Source organism: Vitis riparia, chromosome 4, assembly GCF_004353265.1.
Source record: "Vitis riparia cultivar Riparia Gloire de Montpellier isolate 1030 chromosome 4, EGFV_Vit.rip_1.0, whole genome shotgun sequence".
In the NCBI taxonomy this organism is placed as follows: domain Eukaryota; kingdom Viridiplantae; phylum Streptophyta; class Magnoliopsida; order Vitales; family Vitaceae; genus Vitis; species Vitis riparia.
Window position 1 is genome coordinate 6771307 of NC_048434.1, and position 23870 is coordinate 6795176.

Here is a 23870-nt window from a genome sequence, read left to right on the forward strand (position 1 = left end):
GATTAAAAAAAAAACCATTCTGAAATCTGGATAAAAGGAGAAAAAAAGGTGAAGGTTCAGTAGACAGACAGGACCACTGACAGCACAAAAGCATAATGGAACAACAAATTGTATAAGGTTCTCAATGGTAACATGATCAGACAGCTCTGAATTGTATAGGTTCTCAAACAGCCCCTTACTAGCATAACCTCAGGGCAGTACATGTTCTCCAGTCATGCAACAATACTGAAAATGCTGGGTATAGTTTTGCATACAAAATCATCCCACTTTGACACTAACAATTTTGCTTGCCATCCATTAGTTAGTAGCATTGTGGGATTCCAGGCATGGTTATGCTGTACCATCTATAGTATGTACTACAAAATGTGTGCTGCTCGTTCCCTGATCTAAAAGGGATATTCTTTATGACATGTCCTACTCTGCCCAGTGCCAGATTTCCCAGAATGCCCACATTTTCTGAACCAACCAAGTAAGTTGGAGGCCTTTGTTCTGACGGAGAGAAGCTGCTTCTTCTGATCAAGCCGCGGAGCATACCTTATCTGAAACCAAAAGTTAAAGTTTAAACACAATCGTTAAAAGACTAGTCACACCATTGAGGCCAGAATTTCTTATTTGGCTTAGGAGGGTAATGCAACAGTTTGAATCTTTCCAGTTAAATCATTTTCCCACCCCTCAAAAGAAAAAGGTTTGAATGAAAATAGAGCAAATTTGTTACATATATAACGCAGAGTATCTAATTATTATTCCAAGCATGGGAAAATATTGGATATGCCAAAACAAAGATATATCACATGAGCCACAGAAAGACTAGTGATGTTGGATAGCAATGGAAAGAAAATCATTTGTCAGGAAAAAAGGAAGAGCAAGTGAGTGAATTCACCTTGTCGGGAGCTACTGCAGCACAAACGATTGTCATCTATATAGGTTGCCTGGATACCCATCATCCACGACCCCACAGATATATCATCATGAGCGTAAGTCATAAGTGATGCACTGCAAAAACAAGCAAATTGAGATTTGAATGGAAGTCATGAAAATGAATAGAAATGCTTCTTCTAAATCTAAGAAAAGTGAAAAATGAAGCAAAATACATGGAGTGATACTGCTTGACCATCTGGTTCAGCTCATAGCTGCTCATGATTTGCAGAAAATGATTTACTTCTACCAAAGTTCCATCAGTGAATTGAATCTTGAGGTTCATCTCACTTTATTATAGTACAAAGAAGTTGAAGTTCATGTTATTTGTGGACTATATATCCTTATAATTTTTGTAATTACAGCTTCACACTACCAAACACAAAAATGTAGTGTCTTCTTTTCAGCCAAAATAGTGAAACACAATCAGCTACTTCTCAATCATAACACCAATAAACCCATCAATTTCACTACTTAAAAGATAACTTCATATCCAAACTAAATTTTTCTTTCCCCAGCAGAGGCATTAAACTAACCTGTTTATGTTAACATACTGGACCAAATTTTTGGAGAGTATAATAAGTGAACCACCTGCATGGCGGAAGTACCTGAAAAAAAAGAAATTTGATAAGATTTCTATATTGTGGCCAGAGCTGTAATCAGGATTAAGATATAAACAAAAAATTTACACTTCAAAAGAGATTTCATTCTCTGCCAGTCACTTCACCAACAATACAACACCAGCAAACTAAAAGAAAGGGATTGAAGAACCAAAATTACAACTAGATATTTTGGCATAAATTTTAAACAAGAAGCAAAATAATTTAAGCCTCTATAGAGGTTTTCAGCATTTTAACCTAATTATTAAAAAATTTTAAAAATGCAAACAATGTAACCTTCTCGCGATGTCCAACCTAATTCAATTTTACAAAATACAAAAGAATATGTAAATTTTTCAGAAGATAGCAAACAAGCCCAATTTACTCTGAATAAATAAATAATAACAGCTTCCAATAAATCTAACTTTTGCTATTAACCCCAGCTTCCAGAATATTTAGTAACATTTTGTAACTTTCCATCCAAACTCCAGAACCTCCACATGGAATGGCTCCTGAATTCCTACCTCGCTAATATGTTTGCAAGGGAAAAATAGCATATAACATTCCATCAAACATTAGTTTCTCTTGCAACTTCTAGATGCAAAACTGAACATAATATGGGGGAACTAGTCGTTTCTGTCCTCGATAGATAACCTCCAAAATAATGAATGGCAAAGTAACAATATCAACCAGAATTTTCTCTTTATAATTAAGGATCTTTATTATATGCCTGCATAAATAACCTTTAAAGTTAAACAAGTAGTCCCCAATACAAGACAAACATCACGCCCACTCTTCAAGTAAATATTCAACAGTTGTTTCCACACAGAAACTAATGTATAATAATAAATAATAACACATATCCTAGTATGTAACACTAAATTATATTAATTCACCTAACCATTGGTGGTGCTTAAGAAACCTATGCTGTCAGAATCTCTTTGTAGTGCTCAAAGTACTAATAATTCACAAAGGCGGTGTGTACAAATATGATAATTTTCATTTATTTATTTATTCAAATACAGGCTGCACAAATTTCTAGATTCTGATAAAATAAAATAAAATACTAGAGCATAAAACACTGTTGGGCTCTTCATTTGTGAGGTTTTCAAGTTATTTAAATCAATTCCAATGTCATCATATTCAAATATAACTGTCACTGATATGACCCTGCTTCCACCTTATTGACAGCCAACAGATTTAGTTATTTGTGGGAGAAATCAGGATAGTAGCCTATGAAAGGAGGAAAGCAATTGTAGGAATCCAAATATCCTTTTCTTTCCTTTATTGTATTCGCAACCAAACAGACCTTAAGAGAATGTAATTAGGATCAGAGGATACTGACAATAAAAAAAGAAATAACTAAGATATTAAAAATGAAAGAAAAGAGGCGACCCACGCTCAACAGTGCAAATAAGACTTTCAAAATGTATGACAAATATAATTTAGGTGTATATAACACACTATTCTCCTACACAAGCAAGTTCACTTACGATTTCTCATCCCCGAATTTCCACCATTCAGGTTCATACCACGGCCTTCCCCTGAAAAATTAACCAAGAAAAAAAGAGAGATATTAAATGCTAAAAAGCAGAAGTCTAATCTCACAGTAAATCAAAGGTGAATACATTAGGAATTTAAAATTTACTTTTGAAATAACATGCTTCTATGGAGAGCTTAAACCCTATTAAATAATATGCAGATACAAGCATGGTGTATAAAACATAGTCATTTCCCCAAACACAAACACAGGATAAAGCTATATATGTGTTTTTCAATTTATCATATTGAACATATATGTGTTCAAATTTAATTCCAAGAATAATAACATATGGTAAGGCCACCAAACTACTCATCTTTAGGCTAAGACAATGAATAAGGCAGTAATTAAGTTGACAAGTACAAATAAAGTTCTCTATTTTAAATATCTACCAAGAACGACGACAATGTCATTGGCTCTGAATGGTGAGCAAGCGATATCAAGCATGTCCAGCTTGAAGATTGCTCAAGATTACATCATGGTCAACCAAGAAACAAAAACAAAAGAGGTTGCATTTTTGTGTCATTGTCAATGTTATTAAAGGCAACAAGCGATAGCATCTGGTTTTGCCTTAGGTGAAGGCAAAAAAAAAAAAGGCAATGGACTGAGCAAAGCAAGACAAGCTTGTCCAACTTGAAAGGTGCCGACTAAGAAACAAAAATAAAAGAGGTTGCATGTTTGTGCCATTGCTAATGTTATCAAAGGAAAAAGGCAATAAGACCCTATTTAGTCTTAGGCAAAGGGTGAAAAACAAGGTGATAGCCTGAGCAAAATAAGGTGACAAAATGTGTGCATGTGAGTTTGTGCCAGCAGCCATACTTGAACAATACAAAATCATCTTCACCATCATTTTGATGATGAGGAGGCGGTGATAAAGTGTGTGTGTGTGTGTGTGTGTGTGTGTGTGTGTGTGTGTGTGTGTGTGAGATACTTGAACAATACAGAGATCATCTTCATCATCATTTTGATGACAACAATGATGATGATGCCGTTCAATAATCAACAAGCGTATGGCCACTGCCTTACTTGAACAATACAAAGATCACCTTTGCATCATTTTGATGATGACAATCATGATGGTGTCATTCAATACTAAACAGGTGTATGGCTACTGCCATACTTGAACAATACAAGGATCATCTTCACATCATTTGGATGATGACAATGATGTCATTCAATAATCAACACTATTAAATCTTCATAGCTTATGGTGTCTGGGAGAATTTACAAAACAATAATAATAATTGTTTGAAACATCAGATGTTATATCCCACATCATACAAAGCTTCAAATTCGTCTAGATAAAAAGTTCATATTATCCACAATCCATATTATAATTTACCAAACGTCAAAAATAAATATATGACTAAATAAATAATTCAAAATGAAACAAAAACAAGAGAGTGAATATCGTAGAGACATAATCATCAAGGGAATTCCAATTATCATCTTTGTGTCCTTTTTTTCCCAACATCTTGCCCCCTCTTCGAAGAGGCACTCACCTCAATCACTTCAGCACCTTAGCAAAAGTGATCACCTAGGCCAAGGCATTGCCTATGCATCAGCTTTTTGAAGATGCCTCACTTGTGTCTTCAAAAGGCAACAAGCCTTGGCTTTGCCTCACTAAATTGCTAGGCTAAATCAGGTGATTGCCTTTACAAAACTTGTATTTGCAACTTTAAAATGATAACTAAAAATACCTTTATGATAAAATTCCAAAAAGTACAAGTGATGGATAAGGACAATAAACCAAAAACGATCATGAAACATAAATCAAACTAATGCAATTGTGTCACATAGCTTGAGAAGATAAGCTCTAACACCTTCAATTCAGATTTATGAGTGCTATACAAGGGTGATGCAACATTAAAAGTAAGATCTTATATGAAATTTAGATATGCAATCTTGCATAAGCTGAACTAAGATTTGAGAGATAAATTACGCTTCTGTTATCACATCTCCTGACTTCATGCATCCAATATAAGCACTATCTTGACCACGGCGGCTTTCAAGAAGACTAATTAAACCATCTGAAACACCAAAAAAGAAAGCAAATGATCTACATCATCTACTAAGGAAAGAATACAGAATACCAAGAACTAATATTCTTTATAAATAGATCAAAACAAAAACCCTACCAAGATCAAGGTCTATCTTGTCATCAACTTTCACATAAAATTCTGCATCCCAATTTTGAAGCGCTGTACTGAAGAACAACTTTGCTTTCTTAGGCAACTCTTCTTGGGCCTCTTCATGACCATCCTAAAGAGTTCAACAATGACGGATATTCATATTTCATGCTTTGCCTTTGTTTTGAAATCTAAGTGATCGATTGAAAGATAAAGAAAAAAACACTCAAACTTGAAAGATGACATACCCAACTTAGAAAAGAAAGAAAAGATTAAGAGTTTTATTTTGCATCAACGGTTGATTCTTTTAGTTAACTAACATGCTATGTGGTAACAAAATCCAATCAATGTTTTAAAAGGCTAAATGTGGCCTAGAGGGCTTTTGCCCAAATGAGGGGAAGCAAAAGCCTCGAGGCAGAACAAGGTATAGGCCTTGAGGCGGGAAAAGGCATAAGCCTCAACTTAAACAAAAAATAAAATAAAATAAATTTAAAAAAGAAAATAAAAAATCTCAAAAATAAAATAATAATAATATTAATAATAAAATCTCATGAAATAAATAAGAAAAACATGCAATTCATAACAATCAAATTAATCGTATGTCATTATCAATAGTTTTTAATTTAATTCCTTCCTCTCTCTTCTAAAATCCAACTCTCTCACATGGCTTCAATAAATAATCTTTAAAACTCACATCACTATCCCTAGTAGGATACTTCAATGAGTCTTAATTGTATCCAATAGCTTTATTATCTTTTCCATCAATATCAATGTACACACATTCTTCCTCATCTATTAATTGCAATAATATTTTTCTTTTATCTATCAATAGTATGATGATTATGCATGAACTTAACACAATAGTGGTCAATAATTCCTTTATTTCTTCTTCTCAATATCTTCTTTTCCTTTCCATTTGAAAGGTTAATCGGTAGCCAACTAAGCCCTTACTTTCTAAAAGGTTTAACCCTAGTCTTGGACACAAGACAAAACTTATAAATCCATACCAAAACCTCGCAAAAGCACAACTCATTAAAACCATTGAATATTGAACTTAAGTCTCTTATAAAATATATACTATGAAGTAAGGCTAATTAGATTAAGAAAAAACACCCAAGAGAGGGGGTGAATTGGGTGACTAAAACTTTTTTGAAAACCACTTCAATTAAGCAACTAACAAAGCAATAAATGTAAATAAAGAAGATAAGAGAGACGCAAACTCTTTTTTATAGTAGTTCGGAAAATCCCTCCTACGTCCACTCTCCTCAAACTCTTTTTTCAATGAGTGTTCCACTAAATCAAGGCTTCCAATCCCAAGCCTTCAAACTTTACACTTAGATTCAATGGCTCCAATAGGCACTTACAAGTCTCTTCAAGCTCAATGCTAGCTTGACACTCCAAACACTCAACCTTTCACAAATATAGGAAGTTTAACAATACTCACCCTAACTCAATAAAGGCTCAATACAATAAAAGCAAGGATGAACTCAAATGGGTGCACTAGGATAGATTTGCAAGTGGAATAATCAACGCACTAGAGTTTGAGAGCTTTGAAAGAGGGAAAAGAGTAATTAGGCTATTCAATATGGGTGTTCTCTTCTTAATAAGTATATTGGAGCTCTCAATTTATAGAAAACTAACCTCCAACACCCCAAACTACAAAAGTAAGCCTCAACTGGTCAAACTCCGATTTAATTGGTTGAGTAGTCATTGGGCATTAAATGCATTGCAAGTGGTCGTTGGTCCTTTCTAAGCTTCAACCGACTCTTAACTAGACCTCAACCGGTGCTCAACCAAGAAAGGCAATGCCTCAACTGGGAACACAAGTCTTCTAGAAGAAAGAGAAAGTCATTTGGTCCCTTGGCCAATCCTCAACTGGGAAAAGACAACCAATTGAACCGATACTAGAACACCCTTGAACAATTAGACCTAAAATGGCCCAAATTACTTCCTTTTTCAATCAAAAGATTTATAAGCATTTAACTTCATTTTTATGAAAACTAAGTATGAATGAATGTATGAAAAAAAATCTAAATCCTAAGTGTACCCAAAGGATTCATCTTACAGAATTATCCTATACTTGATGGGTCTTCAAATATCCAAGTCTTCCAACTTCTCAAATCCCTTTTAAGTGAACTTAAACTTCTCTTTTAATTTTCTTGTTAAAACCTAAAACTACACTTGATTTAAATTCGTTAATTCACTTAACCTTGTTTTATTAACATCAAAACTCCTTAGGAGAACCCTTGGGCTAACATATATAAAATCCTATCAAAATCCTTTGAATATTTGAAGCTTAAGCCTTAATAGCCTCAAGGTTATAACCTCAAGTTTGTAAGATTACCCTATATTGAGACCATAACCTCACTCTAAGGCAAGCCTCAATGGCCTTTTAAAACAATGAGTCCAATAATGATAAATACTTCAATCATTAAATAAGGATAAAAATTTCTACATTCATTCTTTTGTTCTAACTCATAAAATAATTTTGATTGAAAAAATCATCTCATCTCTGTGGAGGTGTACTACTACTACAAGTCTCTTTCTAAGATAAAAATTTTGGCAACATGTCTACTCATGTAAAAGAAAACAAAATAATGAAATAGTTGATTTTGGTAACACTGAATCCATAACTTACAAGAATCAAGAAATCCTTTGTCAAGCGATTTTCCACATCAATATTGCGATCTAAGCTATCACCTCGATTAGCACTGCCATAATTAAGTTAAGATAAAACTTTCTATAAAATCCACCATAATCATAATGCTTGTAATGCAAAGATAAACTAAGCTAGTTTTATAAGGAGGAAAAAAGAAAGGAAGTGCCATACAAATACAAAATGAAGATTTAAGTGTGTGGGACAACCTCCGACCAATTACGAAACGTATGACCACTCCTCTTTCCTCAAGTTTTTTTAAAGCTTCCTCACCTGCAAAAGCCATGAAACTTCACATGATATATTGTTTGTAAACTCAATGCATAGATTCTTGATAGCCACTGCACACAATCTGAAACCTATGCAATTAAGCCATTACCCCTGGCGTTACATGCAACAGCATAACTATTCACATAAAAGTAATAAAAAAAAAATGAATCGAACAATGATAAGTTAAAATGAAAGATAATATAAACCCCAAAACTAAAAGAGAATAAGAAACTTGAGAGCATTTATACATACAAGCTAAATAAAGGGTGCCATGGGTAGAAATTGTAAACGATGTGAATGGTGAAACCCCATTGAACCATGACTAGATATGCTAAAAACATTTGATATGTACTACTACCCAGTACCAACATTTCAATATCTCAACTGACCTCTTGGCATCCAAGACCCTCTAAACACATTTCGCTTCAGATGACTACCAAATCCAGTATAAACTCCAATAACAGCAAGAAGCTTCTTGTCGGAGGAAGACCCACTTTGTTTTAACTGGCTCTTGAGGTACCCTTGACTCTTGGCCAATGTCAAATCCATCTCAGCTTCCACAATCCTCTTCTCCAAATCTCTGTAACATCATCATCAATGCAAACCTTCTATATACCATCCTCCAGAAACATCACCAAATTATCAAAATTAACTAGAAGGAGATAAAGTGAAGAAAATATACTTGCATCCTAATACCGTCAGCTTGTCTTCAACTGTAAGAACTTTTGGTCTCTATCAGCCAAGAAACACGAAAAAAATGTTAACCAGAGGTAAAAAGTAAAACAAACATCACCAATACACACCCTCCTTATGGCTGATGAGAAAATGTAGGAAAGGAGAAGAAAACTAAATCTTTTGAGTTGCATACTTTCCGCTGTTTTCATCTCCAAAAATAAAAATAAATATGAAAATCCAGGTAAGTCAAATAATTTTATTAGGCTACACCTTTTTTTTCTTGAATGCCATATAAAACAAAATCAATTTTCCCAGCAACCAAACAGAGCCAGAAGAAAACAAACCCGGACAGAATTCTTCATAAGAAGGTTAGCTAGTATATTTCTGTTCTCTGCATCTTGCCACAATCTGATTATTGAAAAAATACATGATTCATTAATTATACATGTACAGAGAAAGAAAAAAAAAGGCAGGGAAATGAGAGATTACCAATCTTCCAATCATAATAATCAACACAATTTTTTCCATAGTTTGGTTGGTGAGAATATATAAGAGGAAAAAAAACTTGAACCTTATATATTCTATTTCTCTGAACCGGAGAGAAGTTGAGTCAACTCCCTTGGCTCCTTTAATGGACTTTCTTAGTTATGAGGAAAAAAGTATGAACATCCTGGACCAAGAAATCAAAAAATTCGGGTGCCTAATACAACTGTTTGTGTTAACTAAGTGGAGTTGTTCTGATTTTGAAAAACCAAAAAATCTACTTCAGTCTAGGATTCAAATTTTGTTTTATTTTCTTCACCCAAGTTTTCTCAGCAACTAATCAAAGGGTAAATAAATTCTTACCCTGCTTGGTTCACAAGAAAATGTCAGATATAGAAAAGAAAGAAAAAATTTAGATTTAAGATATCTCACTGTTTGGGGCCCGAGTCTCATGACTCAAGTTACCTTAATGCAATTATGCAACCATCTCTCTTAGTCAAATGGACTTCTGTTCAGTTTCCCAGAGCACCACAACAGCAACAATAACTCAGGATTCTCACTTTTTTTCCTCACTTTTTCTCAGCAACCAAACAGATAGTCATTGAAGATGAAATTAAAGAGCTTTTCATTTCTCATTAAACAAGACAACCTAAAACATGAGATCCACAAAATGTCACTTCATTTTCTTTTCATCACTTTAATCCGTTAAGAAAACAACTCGCAATCAAATACCTAAAGCCCCATTAATACCCCAAAATAAAAGAAACCAAAAAAGGTTTGAGTTGTTTCACATAAGTAAAATTCAAAATTTTCCTTTATTTCCTTCCGAAAATTTCTGATATCAACCAGAGAAATGGGATCATTCTTCAAACCCAAATTTTCCTTTCCTTCCGAAAAAATTTGATATCAACCAGAGTAATGGGATTATTCTTCACACTCCCAAGTGCATCTAAAATCCACTTTTTCGCACATTTTCTTAAGCCACCAACAGATGCCCACACAAAAACGAAACAAAAAACTTATATCCCACCACCTTCCATAAGCACAAGAACATCACACACGAGATCCACAATTTCCCTTTCTTTCCGTTTCCTCCGTCTTCCAACATTTCTCAGCAACCAAACAGACGTATATGTACATAGAAAAAAAAAACACCAAAAACAAAAACAATGGAATTGCCTTCCAATTTGCGAACAAAAAAACAACATAAACGGAAAAAAGAGATGAGATCGAATAAATTACGATTCAGCGGAAGGAAAGAGAAAAGAGGAGAAACCTGCCGGCGACGTAGAGCCAAGCGAGGCAGGAGAAGAAGGCCATGATGAGAGAGGGATTGGAAGTCTGAAGAGGCTTGGATCTCCATCGGCGTGATGCGTTGTCCATCTCCGATCAGACTTCAGAGACAGAGAATAGCAGATGGAGACAGAAACTACAGAATTAAACAGCAGAACTCATCGCCATCCTTTCCATTCCTTCAATTCTAATTCAATTCCCACCCTGTACGGTTCCTTCCATGTACAGCTTTTCCTTTTATTTTATTTTATTCTATTTTTTTTGCCATTTGGCATTAATTAAAAGGACATTGAAAATACAAATTCAGCCAAAAAATGACTTCCATTTTTCCAAATATAAAATATAACCTTTTTTTACATAAAAATGTCCTTCAACAATTTTTAAACCCTATTTCACTTAAATACTTTTTACGTAAAAAAAATTAAAAATAAAAATATAAAATTTTTGGGTATTATCTTGTCCTTCTAATGTTTTTTTTATTTTATCGTTTTTCAACTTAAATCTCATTTATTTATACTCTAATCTTATATGTTTATGTCAGTGATTAATTATCCAAATTTTATTGTATATTTGTAGCGGGTCAAATTCAAAGTTTGATGATAGTGATATGGTAACTACTATTTACTTTAATCTCATTTATTTGTATTGGACTATATATATTTATATTTGTTTAACAATCCAAATTAATTTTGTCATATATTTTCAATCGTCCAAATATTTTTATTTTTGTTCAAACAATCCACATTTGATTATATATTCTCACCCAGAAGGGAAAAAATAAATTATTTTATGAAAAAATAAAAGAAAATCAATAAAGAGACTTAAAAAAAATCAACTTGCACATTCAACGCTTTACCATTAGGATGTCGTATATCTCATTGCATTTTATATCTTAGGATATCATGTTCATTACATATAATATTTAAAAATATCATATTGCATTACAAATAATATTACAATAAATATAGGATATGATATCTTATGATATTCATATCTTATTTTATTTTGTTTAATCAAACATAGTTTAATAGACAAGATATAACATAAAATAGGATTTAAAAAAAAAAGATAAATCTCATATTCGGTTGCCAATTAAATAAAATCAATTATCTCACCACTTGCCGTGTTTTATCTTCAACTAAATATGAATAAGATACGTTCTCAAATATTGTTGAATGATTTTCGATAGTACTAAACATGAGAAAATTTTCACATTTTTTAATAACAAAATTATAATGCAATATAATTGTTTTTTTAAACAAATATCGAACGTTAAAAAATAATGTTGTTCTTTCATTTTATAAACTAAATCTAAACATGATATAACATATCTTGTTGGATTTCATACCTTAAGATATCATATATATTACATATAATATCCAAGAATATCATATTTCATTGAAAATGATATTATAATAAATGTATATCTTATCTAGTAAGATATAATATCCTACAATATTCATATCTTATTTTATCTCGTTAACCAATAGTTTAAGAATATGTTTAGTTAATACGATATAACATGAGATAGGATAAAAGCCGAGATAATAGATCTCATATTTGATTGATAATAGGGTAAAATCAATTATTGCATTAGATATCGTATCTCATCTTTAACTAAATATGAGTAGGATAAGTTGTGAGATTTATTATCTTATATTTTCTTTACATCAACTATCTATGGGATATGATAAACCCAAGTTGAAATATGCAATATACAAATCTATGAATCATAAATTTACAATTTTTATTCATTTTCTTCATATTTTTATAAATTTATATATTATTCATTTTCCAAAACAAATAATTTTGATTAAAACAAAGGTTAAACTTATAATTTAAAAAAACTAAAAAAGTATGCATAAAATATACTATAAGATAATACTAGTATATGTATTATTTTATATAATCTTTAATACATACATATTATTTTCTAAATTAAATATTTTAATCATAAATTTTTTAATAAAAAATCCCAATTAAATTATAAATTATATAATGGTTTTAAATAACACTAAGTATGTGAGATTTTTCCCTTTTTTAACAACAAATATTAGGATGAAATACAATTTTCATTTTAAATAACTATTCAAATGAAATATATTTTTTATTCTATCTTTTTATTCTTTTTACAAACCAAATATAAGGATAACATAAGATCTTTTGATAGATATAATACCTTAAAATATTATTCCATAAGATATAATATCCAAGGATATCATATTTTATATATATAGTCTAAAATCATATTTGATTGGTTGGATATGATATAAGATAAGATAAGAGATGAGATAATATATTTTATTTAATGTTTGGTTGATAATTAGATATTCAACCAAATATGGGAAAGAATAGATAGTGAAATACATTATCCTAACATTTTTTTTATATATATATTTTTACATGGAATATGTTAATCCTAGTATTGAATATGCCCTCAACTAATATCTTGTCCTTCATGGAAATCACTTACTAAGGATAGGGACAAGTCATCAAGGTTGGATTTATCTTCAAAGCAACATAGAAATAATAACTAGAGAAGAAGAGGCAGACTTGTGTGAGCTACAAAAATAGGAGAGTAGGTGAAAAACTAGGGAGCGATGGGTTTAAATAGATTCCACATCATAAATGTTGGGATGTAACCCTTAAAAATATGACATAATGTAACAAATTCAAAATTTATTATTTATTTAATGTTATTCTAACTTTACTTTTATATATCCTTATTCTAACATTATACTTTATGAGTATTCTAACCTAACATTTTTTTACATTGTACATGATTTGAGCACACTGGAAGTTACATAGAAGATCTAAGTCATGGATTACTTGCAAGTAGATAATTAGTTCACAACCAGTTATTGGATTTAGACAATCTATTTAAGTCTATAGTGCACTATCTCCTAATTAGAGGAATGAGTCTTTGCCATCGAGATGAGATTCTCATGATGAGTGTAATAGTATATACGATTACACATTATACAGGACTTATGGTAAATCATGACATAAAGTTATTAGGTAGTCATGATTTCATCAAGTTGTTATATTGTATTATCTCTCAAACTTGAGAGAATACTGACCTTGTACATAAGTTTGCAATGGTTTTGACCTAAGGGTGAGATCCTAAAGTGATCATATATTCCTTATGAATTAGGTCACTATTAATGGAAATCTATAGTAATAGGTATTCTCAATATAAACACCACAATATCTCATGCACTTTAAAACAATATGTTCCCTTGGGTGATAATAAGAAATTTGTGTTCAAGAAAACTATAGTCATAGTAGTTTCCTAAGTGGACCTTAACATAAGTTCTTTATGAAATAGGACATATCAGTTAATTACACAACAAGAGGACATGTAACTCAAGGGTGGTAAAGGTAATCTTAAGATACTGATAGCATTCACATTGTTAGATTATGGACGTTAGTTTAGCCCGAGACTTCATATAGTAGATGGTAGGTCATGGACCCGAGCACCTTGTGTCGCAATATTATTTACATAAGGCATTGGAGTGTAGTTGACTCTTTGTAGTGGGATGTTAAATCAACTTCGAAATTGGATTATAAGGGAGTTAGTATTGTCCAATGGGTCCCAATGGTCTTTACTTAAGGTCATATTCCTTGACGACATAATTTATGAGGGTTAGCTTGGTTCTTAATTCACTTATGTGCATAAAAGCAGTTTGGTAAATATAGAAGGTTGCACAAAGTTAGTGAATGGTCTGTTTGAACTGGACTAATTGATTAATTAAAGCTCATTTGGGTTCATTAATCAATTTAGACTTTTTTTTGAGTTAGATTAAATGACCTAAACCTAAGGTGAGCTCTAGTTACTTAAACCCATGGGAAGCTTATAAATACACCTTTAAGGGTTAGGACCTCAAGTTTCTTCTATTCACTTTCTCTCATATGTTTCAAAGAGAGAGAGAGTCTTAGCCTCCATCATCTTAGAGATTTCCACCATCTCAAAGCTAAGACTTAAGGATAAGTCATCGGGTAGAAGATTAATGGGTTAACAAGATCTACGACAACTACTCCGAATTTGACACTTGTCTTTCTCGAAATGAATCGGTCTAAGAACATCTAGATCAAAGGTAAGCACACCAAACTTATTTTTTAGATCCACAAAAAGTTTTAAATTTTTGTCTTACTTTCATTAGGATCTAGAAAAGCCTAGGAAGTTTTGGCATGCACCTAACTAATCTAGACCTTGGAAACGGAGTAATCTAGGTTTCCCTACAGTTACCATGGTGGCAAAAGTTAGTTGGACATAATCTAACCTACATAACACATTATCAACATCTGGATATGATAAGACAATGTCTTGTATTACATGGAGTTGTGCTAGCTAGTCATCAAGGGTAAAAGTGGAATAAGAAAAAAATTATTGTTTTTCTCACTTATTTCATTAATTACTTTTGAAAATGAGCCTCAAACAATAAATCCATTGATTTTAAAGTTAAGTATAAATTGATAGTTTATTCAAATCGAGTCAATATAACATATATTTTGTTTGAAAAATTGTCGAATAAGGTGAGTTATAGAAGGGCCATTTATCTCCCAAATTCCTATGAAATAATAAAATTATTATTGGCATTTTTTCCCTTTGAATGACTTTTTACCCTATGACTTGTTAGAAATAACGAAGAAAAAAAATCTTCCTTCGCTTCACTTCATGTTTACAATAAAACCAATATACAACTTGTTAGAAACAAAAGAAAAGTAAACCACAATCAAGCTTTAAGTTCTAACCTTCTAGACTTCTTGTCATCATGGTCTCATTATCTTTGTACAACTTAAGAAACTTTTCTTCAAAAGGTACGCTAATTTCTTTCTTTCCATAGACATTTTCATTTTTGTTTAAGAATTTCTTCTTACAATGATTTCAATTTCTAAGGTTTCATTTTGGTATATGAGAAATCATTTGCAGGGATTTTAATTTCTAAGGTTTCAATTTGAGTATATGAGAAATCCCCTTTTCTCAAGATCCATTACAAAATCAAAGTAATAAAATTTAAAAATTTTGAACTTTGATTCTCACATTTATAGAGCTGACAGTTTTATAATTCAAACCTCAAATGTTTACATGAATAGTTGTAATGTTTTTTGCTATATTATATTATTATTGCTATCATCATTTTCATAATTTGTTCTCTTCTTGCTTTAATTTTCAATTCTTTTTCATGAATTCCCAGAGGCCACTTGACATTTCAACTCTATTCTTTTCCATTTTCAAGGGTTTTCCAAGTACCCATATCTAAATTTAAACTTTCCTGGTTTAATTAATGTCTGTCTTATTTTTCAATTTGTCATTTCAATGTTTGGTAATTGACATACTTGTAATTTAAGTATATTGAGCTCTTACAACTAGATAACAAAAATTTTTGAAAACTAGAATTCTTTGAGGTCCTCAAGACTATTTATTTCAATAGAAAATAGTTCTCTTTCCAGCCTTTTTTTTTCTCCCTTTAAGGCTCCATTTATGAAATCCAAGTTAAAGAAATTTATCATGCATTTTTAATAACCTTAGGAATAAAATATGTATTTAATCTTGAAATTTGTTTATAAATTTCCTATATATATATATATATATGCATACCTAAATTAGTTGCAGAATAACTTTAAAAACCTACTACTTATTTTTTTGTAAATAAATAATATGAACCGTTAATATTCAGTATTGTAACATTTAATGGCTATCAGTCCATTTAATATAGGTATGGGTCACTTAACACACTCATTTTTTTTTTTGTTACAAAATATGGGTACGACAACAATACACTATACTTATAATATAAAATATTAGTATTACATTACGATAGGACCTAATAAGAAACTTTGAACTTGTTTATGAAAGTGACAATTATGGGTTATCATGTTATACTCCCTAACATGTTTTATACACAAACCTTAGAAGTATAATATAGTATCAGTTTAAATTCACAAGATATGTAGGTTTTTTTTCTAGTAAAAATCATTAAGTAATAATTTTAATGCATCGAGTAAATGTTGCTCATACGTTCATGTGTTATGTTAGATGCCAATAGGTATAAATGCATTTCTAATAATGCTACTTTTATTATAAAATTTTGGTACAACAAAATATGTTACACTCACAATATAAATACACTTAGATTACAATATGACTTAATTTATAAATTTTTGAACTTTTTTATGATATTGACAATTGATGCTCCTATCATGTCTTATGTCATAAATCAACCTTAGATGCTATTAAAGTACCACTTTGAATTCACAAGGCAGGTTTTTGAAAGAAACAATCGAGTGTTTTGTTGGAAAGTATAGATCAATCATAACCTAAAAATGTTTTCTTGTAATTTTCAAGAGAAAATGGCAAAATAAAAACAAGATAAAGCCTCTAATATAACTTATAAAATCATATAATAGTGAAGTTTGAAATACCATCAATTGGTGCATGGAGCATGCAAAGTCTATGATGCCCTCCCAAGGCTTCGTTGAGATTGTTTGAAGATAAACAATGTTGCAACATTTTGCATATTAATAAATTCATTGTAGTCTATTATAAACTAGTAAACTTTTCCTTTTTTATTCTCTCACTATGTGGGTAGTTGATTAATATGTTGCATCTTCAAAGAAAATGATCATCTATAATAGTTTTGTAGATGTCTATTAATACCCTATTGACATTTGGTAGGAACACATCATACCAGTGTGTTAGCATCATTCATTTTTTAAATTGCTTGATGATTTTTATTAAAAAAAAAAAAAAACTTATCAATCTTGTAAATTGAAATTAATTTTTTATTTTTAAGATTGATTTATGACAAAAGTCATGCTACAATGTATAGTCCAATCATACAAAACTATTAGTCATGTAAAAGAATTCAAAATTTTTCAAATTAGACATCTTCGTAATATATTTTAATATTAGTATGTTTATTTTGTGAATATAATATATTTACATAGTGCTTATAACCTAAAACCGAACTAATAATCTTAAAAGATGTCTTTTTGGGTAATTAAAGGGTATTTTTTATGTTTTATAATTATTTATCTAGCTAGCTTTTGAAGGAATTTTTATATTTTATCCTTACCCTTCACAAGACTTACCAAAATAAGTCCACATTTATTCATAATTTTCCCTATTTTATTGCTTTATTAAAATTGATGAATTTCACACGCCTCCTAAAGTTTGAAAGTCATCAAATACTTTTATGTATATCATCATTTATTATTTTCACTCGCTTTTCATTTAATCCAAAATAAAGAATGTGGTGGTACCAGAATTAGGTACATGCCGCCTAAATACCCCAAGAAGGACATACCAGAATTAGGTACACGCCACCTAAATACCCCAAGAAGGACACAACTCAACCTCCCCCACCCACCCACCATCACCTGACCGTCGATGATAAGGCCATGCTAGCAGGACCACATTTCCCAATTTGGCATTTAGCTGAAAAAGTCTGCAAACACCCCCTTGATCATCTTAGAAAGTTAATATGCAAAATCCCATGGAATCAAGTGTTGTAAATACCATGGATAAAAAATAATTCATGATTTTGCTGACTTGGTTGAGTATTCTAGACCTGGATATTGAGTGTTTCACTTGTACTGCTTCTTGCTTCTTCATCAACCAATTCCAGCTATATACATACTCACAACCTGGAGAACAATATGAGCTTATCCATGGATATGGCTCTCCCATTTCAGTAGTGGCCCTCGTCTCTTCTTTAAACAAACAACACTAGATCATGATCGAATTTTACGAAGCATATAAATTGTGGCCTAAGGCTACAACACACACAAAAAAATGCCTCTTAAATATTTTGAATTTCAAACAGAAAACAAAAGGAACTTGTGATGTTCACAGATGATTAGCTTTGAAAAGTAGTTAATCCCTATAGATTATCCCAAAGGGAAAATAAAAACTTTCCAGCCAAACCAAGATGCTTTGTCCTGTGAGAACATTGTCCAGCAATTCGGTTCTTGAATGACTGATGTAGTGCCCCATTTGAATATTGGGGTCACAGTTGCAAATGTAAAATCTCTAATTGGCCCTGCCAGCTCCAGGTAACAAACTTGAAAGAGAGGGAACCCCCTGGTTTCTCATTTCCTCTTGTGCCCGCCTCATTTCTTCGGGATCTGAGGCCAAAACAAAACAGATGGACGTGATCAGTAAAAGACCCAGAACCATACTGACAAAAATTATCCATCTGTTGAAGTCACCCAAGGATCAGTAAGACATGTAGGCAAAAAGCAGATAAAAGCAGCTTGAACAAAATATCATTCCATCATATTTATAATCTGAGAAAGATAAAGCATTAAACAAAAATAGAATGTGATACGATGGAAAGAAGCAACAACTCTCCTATTGGCATTATGATTTTGGCATCATTACCAGATGGTAATGTGGTAAGATATGAAAGTTTGGAAGGCAAATATAAAAGGGATTTGGAGTACCAATCAATTTAAAAATATTCCATCCAGCTAAACTATTGGAATGACCACCAATGATTTAGAGTACCAATCAATTTAAAAATATTCCATCCGGCTAAACTATTGGAATGACCACCAACTTTTTGTAGCCATGCAGTATCTCCTACCCTGGCTCCACATTAGGTAAGGTCCAAGATTCAACTCTTACCATTCAGGGTGAGGAGAGAGTGTGGGGTGGGAGGTGTACACCAATGTTCTCAGAACTAGTCCAGTAATTGAACAAAAAAAATTACTAGGTTATGATTCACCAGTCAAATCGCTGGTTCAATCATGATCAAAGTACTGTCAGCATAAATTCATAAATATAAAAATTATATATTGTTAAAATTAAAATAGTCATAAAAATTTAAAATTTTAAAAAAAATAATAGAAATGTTGAACACCCCCACTTAATCTCTCTTAACCCTTACCACCTCATTCTCCCTTTTTTTTTCAAATAAAAGTGAAAGTGAAACAATACTTTTTGTCCTCTTATTCTTCTTCTTCCGTAACACTAACCCTAACTTCCCTCTGTTCTTCTTTTTTTTCCCTAACCCTAACATCTTTTCTTCTTTTCTCTTCTTCTTCAGTTTTTGTTTTTTTGCATTTTTTTTTTCTTTTGTTTAGCTAAAACATAAATTGAAAAAAGAGGAAGAGAGGGCTGGCAATCATGGCATGCCACTGTTCATAGTTGTGCCTGACGGCATGCCACCCCTCTCTTTCTATCTCCTTTTTGCTTTAAATTTTTCTCTCAAGGTTAAATGAGAGAGAGAGAGAGGTGGTGGCCATGGCATACTAGAGGGCATTGCCATGGTCACCCCCCTCTCTCCCTTGTTTTTCTCTTTATGTTTTAGATAAATAAAAAAAACAAACAAAAACTAAAGAAGCAGAAGAAGAAGAAAAATGGAAGGAAGAAGAAGAAGAATATAGGGATATTTGGGTTAGGGAAAAAGAAGAAGACGACAAAATTGTCCCTTCACTTCTTTTTCATTTTTTTTAAAGAACAAAGAAAATGAGGCTAGAGCATTTAACATTTCTCTAATAAAAATAATTAACAAAAATTTTAAGAAGGTGTACCTCAGGATGGAAAGAAAATTTTATTATTTAATTTCATACACACATTTCAAAAGTTATATATTCTATCATTTTCATAATTTTAAAAATTCTTATATTTTACCTGTATTATTTGCATAGCTGTTATCTTAAAAATAAAAGCGGATAAATATTTATATTTATTTAATGTTTTTAGGCAAAATAATATGACAAACATTTGAAAACAAACGAACATGCCTTTATGTATTTATCAATCCTATCTTTTAATAAAGATAAGTGTCACCCAATGGCAACAGCATTTTATGGTTTTGGGGAGGTCTATCGTCCAAATCCCCTACCCCGTGCTTGATTTTGAAGATAGAAAACAAACCAATTTTTGGAAAACTGGCCACTCGTCTGGTTGGGTGGTTAAATCGATGGGTTGCCGGTTGAAAGAGAAAATGGGCTAAATACATGGCTCAGACTGGAAAATGGTCCAGTTGACCAACTGGCAGTCTGGTATGAGTTAAAAACATTGGTGTACACACACATGTGAGGATTTAAAAGAATCTTGTCATGATGATCCACATGTACGTCAACAACAAAAGTCAATGTACCACTTGGGCTAAGCTTATGAAAGCCCTAGTAAGAGAATGGGCTTGCCAATCTCCATAAGCCAAGTCAACCTGAGTGAGTCCACAAAAAGGCAGAGCTGAAGGCAAAGAGAAAAACATAAAATATTCTGAACCATATTCAAAGTACTTTACCCATGTTCTCCACAAGTTTAGGCATTAGAAACATGACGATCAGCATGAATCCCATCATTAGACCCATAGGGCTTTTCACAACAGACATTATAGAGAAGGGTTCCCTTATCTGCAATTGGAGAAGTTAACATACAGCCAACCATCAGTAAAACACTAAACTAATGATTATAAACCACGGAAAATAGTAAAAGGCAGCTTATAATTAGTCCAAACACAACCTCATAATACTGTTCATCTCTTAATGGCTCTAAAACCAACTCAGTCAGACCTTTCCTGTTCTCTGTTAGTGCTGCTTGAATCTTGCCAGGATTTCTGGCACTGACATCAACTCGAACCTGGACATATAAAGGAAATGGAATCTTATGAAATCTGGTTCATGGTAATTTGATGATCAGGAATCAATAGAAGAACAGATGGAAGAATTCTACCGGAGAAAAGAAATAGCCAATTGCAGCCACTTCAATCATATGAGTCCCTGCTGACACATTATGGCTTTAAGCATAAAGGTTAAGGAATCATACATGGCCTACAGAGTAATTAAACTACCAATCTGCCCCACAGCAACAAACTATACACCAATTTCTTGTTATGAGCCAGAGTCCAATATCAACTATTTACAACTAAAAAGAAAAAACAGTTCAGATAAAACTTTACATCATAATATAATAAGCTGCACATATGTACTCTATGCATCTTTGAGTTTTCCTTCAATCTTTTAATACAGCAAGTGATTGATCTTATACCCAAATTCATAACTTCGCTTTCTATAATTTATATTCCTTCTTAATAAATAATGTTTAATAGAGAAGTTTTGCAACTTTTACATTCAACTAATTTTCCTGCCTGCTGCCCCACAACATCTAAAGTTGGGAAAGCCTGATCAATCCAATCCAGTTCACTTTTATTAATTACTCAAGCCTCCCATCACTGAAGTATGTATGTCAGTTACAATGTCACAAATTATACAGACTCAGACACCATATCTTCAATCTTATATTCATCTCGAAACCATGTCTTTAAACAAATAAAAGTAAAGAATCTATATGCAGGAGAAAAACAGACAGACATAGAAGGCAAAGGAGTCCTTCAAAGAAAGATTAAAACAGAAATAAGTTAACTAAGAGTACAAATCACTCCTGGCTCAAATCATCTTGAGGGTAAAAATACCCCCCTAATTCCCCAAGCATAAGAGTCCCTCGTTTGCCAGAAAACCTACATCTATATTGGCAGGCCCACCCAAAGAAAGTCGCTCCATCATAGAAAATCCATCTCCAAACCTCCATCCAATGCTCACAGCAACACATAAAAGAACCAGATAAACAAGCTCAATCCGGAACTTTTTTTTTTTTGATTGGCAAAACACACAATAAACATATAAGCTCAATCCGAACTTAATATTATATCTGTTGCAAAACCTCCTTAACATGCATTACTCAACAAAAGATAAGAATAAATTTTTTCAGCATCAATATGCATCTGATCATGAAAAAAGCAACCATTCAAGTTGTAAAGTGTAACCAAAAAAATACCAAAAGTGTCACAAATCAAGTTCTCATAGAGAGTCAGTATGTTAAAAAAGAATGGTAGGATACAATGAGAAGTAACCATCAGGCCTAAGAAAAGTAACCCATTGGCCACCATTAAGTATGACTTTGACATTTGATGTTTTTCCAGGAAGACCAAATCCTTTCACTCCAGTACCTGCCATACTAGATCATCAACAATCTAGAAGAGCCAATAAATTGAACAAAAAGTACATAATTATTAAAGAAACATAGTGAGGGAAAGAAACTGAAACACATCATGATAGCAAGTTTGAACTCCAGTACAAAAAACAAAAGCACCAAAATTTATAATTGGTGACAACAGTTACCTGGCAGTTCAAAACTTGAAACAAATGGTCCAGAAAATCAATCAATAAGCCTCTAATGATGTCAGGGGTTCAAACCTCTGGTAAGGATGATAGATTAAGAAGACACTAATGATTGAGTTTTCCACTTCTACTGATCAAAGTGCTGCAGAGGTGATTACTCAAACTCTAACAAAGGTGAGCACTAAATACATTGTTTTAGCAGGAAAGAATCAAACTTCACCAATAAATTCCATCTAATATCCATTAATCTGTCAGCACATATAGCTAATTCAATCAAATTGTCCAAATCTTACGCAACCTAAACCAAAATAGTAAATCACAATTTTAAACAAAGAACCAATCCATAATTCCTAGTTCAAATACAAAACCACATCCCTATATAAACATGAACAAGAAAGAAAAATTCAAAAATTCAAAAAAAAACCCAGAAATGCCAATGAAAGGGGGCAAAATAGCATACTTTCAATCTTGACCCGACCGTTAATCGTGTAGCCGTCACTACTCCTGCAAGTACCCAACGTTCAAACAGAAATTACATGTGAGAACCCTAAAAATGCACTAATTCTCGGTTAGGTTTTTTGAGAAAACACAGGAAAATAAAATAAAATATGTGATTGGTTTTCTTTCAATATAAAGTCCACCAACCAGAGAGTTGCATAAAGCTCAACCCAAAAAATCAAATTTCAAAATGATAATTCAGATTATCTTCCCACGTTTTCTAAGCAACCAAACATACAGAAAGCTAAAAGTTAGGGTTTTTCACAATTATGAAGATAAAATTGAAGCAGAAACGTACCCAGATGAGATGGCGAGCGTAGTTGAGAGAAACGAAAAGCATAACTGTAAGAAAAGTATGAGAGGGATCGGACTCGATCTCAGAGTAGACGCCATTGAAGCAGAAGATCTTGGATTCTTGGGTGCTCAGTGGGACTAGTTGGGTGTATCCGTGTATGTACGTTTGTTTGTGCTCTTGGTTTCTCCGTTTTGTGGAGAGTTCTGATCCTGAAATCAAGACCGTTGAATCTAAATATTCAAAGGGCCACCAGATTGTTTCCATGTGTACAGTCTGATTTTTATAAGGGTTAATTTTATTTACCTCCTGATATTTTGGCTAAATATATTTAACCCCGTAAGTTCGAAATTTTTTCATATACCTCCCTAGTTTTGAATAAAAT

General features: G+C 32.3%; 2 protein-coding genes across 2 annotated transcripts; both read right to left on the reverse strand.

Annotated features, from left to right (window-relative positions):
* Window positions 1-74: 74 nt before the first annotated feature.
* Window positions 75-10768, reverse strand: LOC117913145 (hydroxyproline O-galactosyltransferase HPGT2-like). Its single transcript, XM_034828085.1, has 12 exons — window positions 10544-10768; window positions 9129-9192; window positions 8792-8841; window positions 8499-8689; window positions 8049-8112; window positions 7822-7894; window positions 5193-5316; window positions 4997-5084; window positions 3008-3058; window positions 1452-1523; window positions 881-993; window positions 75-539 (listed from the first exon to the last, which is right to left on the reverse strand). The coding sequence occupies exons 1-12, from the start codon at window positions 10648-10650 to the stop codon at window positions 517-519; spliced, it is 1020 nt and encodes a 339-aa protein (XP_034683976.1). The 5' UTR covers window positions 10651-10768; the 3' UTR covers window positions 75-516.
* A 7504-nt stretch (window positions 10769-18272) lies between these two features.
* LOC117913481 (ER membrane protein complex subunit 7 homolog) lies at window positions 18273-23633 on the reverse strand. The gene is made up of 7 exons (XM_034828466.1): window positions 23492-23633; window positions 23156-23199; window positions 22415-22523; window positions 21251-21314; window positions 21041-21157; window positions 20823-20931; window positions 18273-18690 (listed from the first exon to the last, which is right to left on the reverse strand). The coding sequence occupies exons 1-7, from the start codon at window positions 23584-23586 to the stop codon at window positions 18596-18598; spliced, it is 633 nt and encodes a 210-aa protein (XP_034684357.1). The 5' UTR covers window positions 23587-23633; the 3' UTR covers window positions 18273-18595.
* Window positions 23634-23870: the final 237 nt, after the last annotated feature.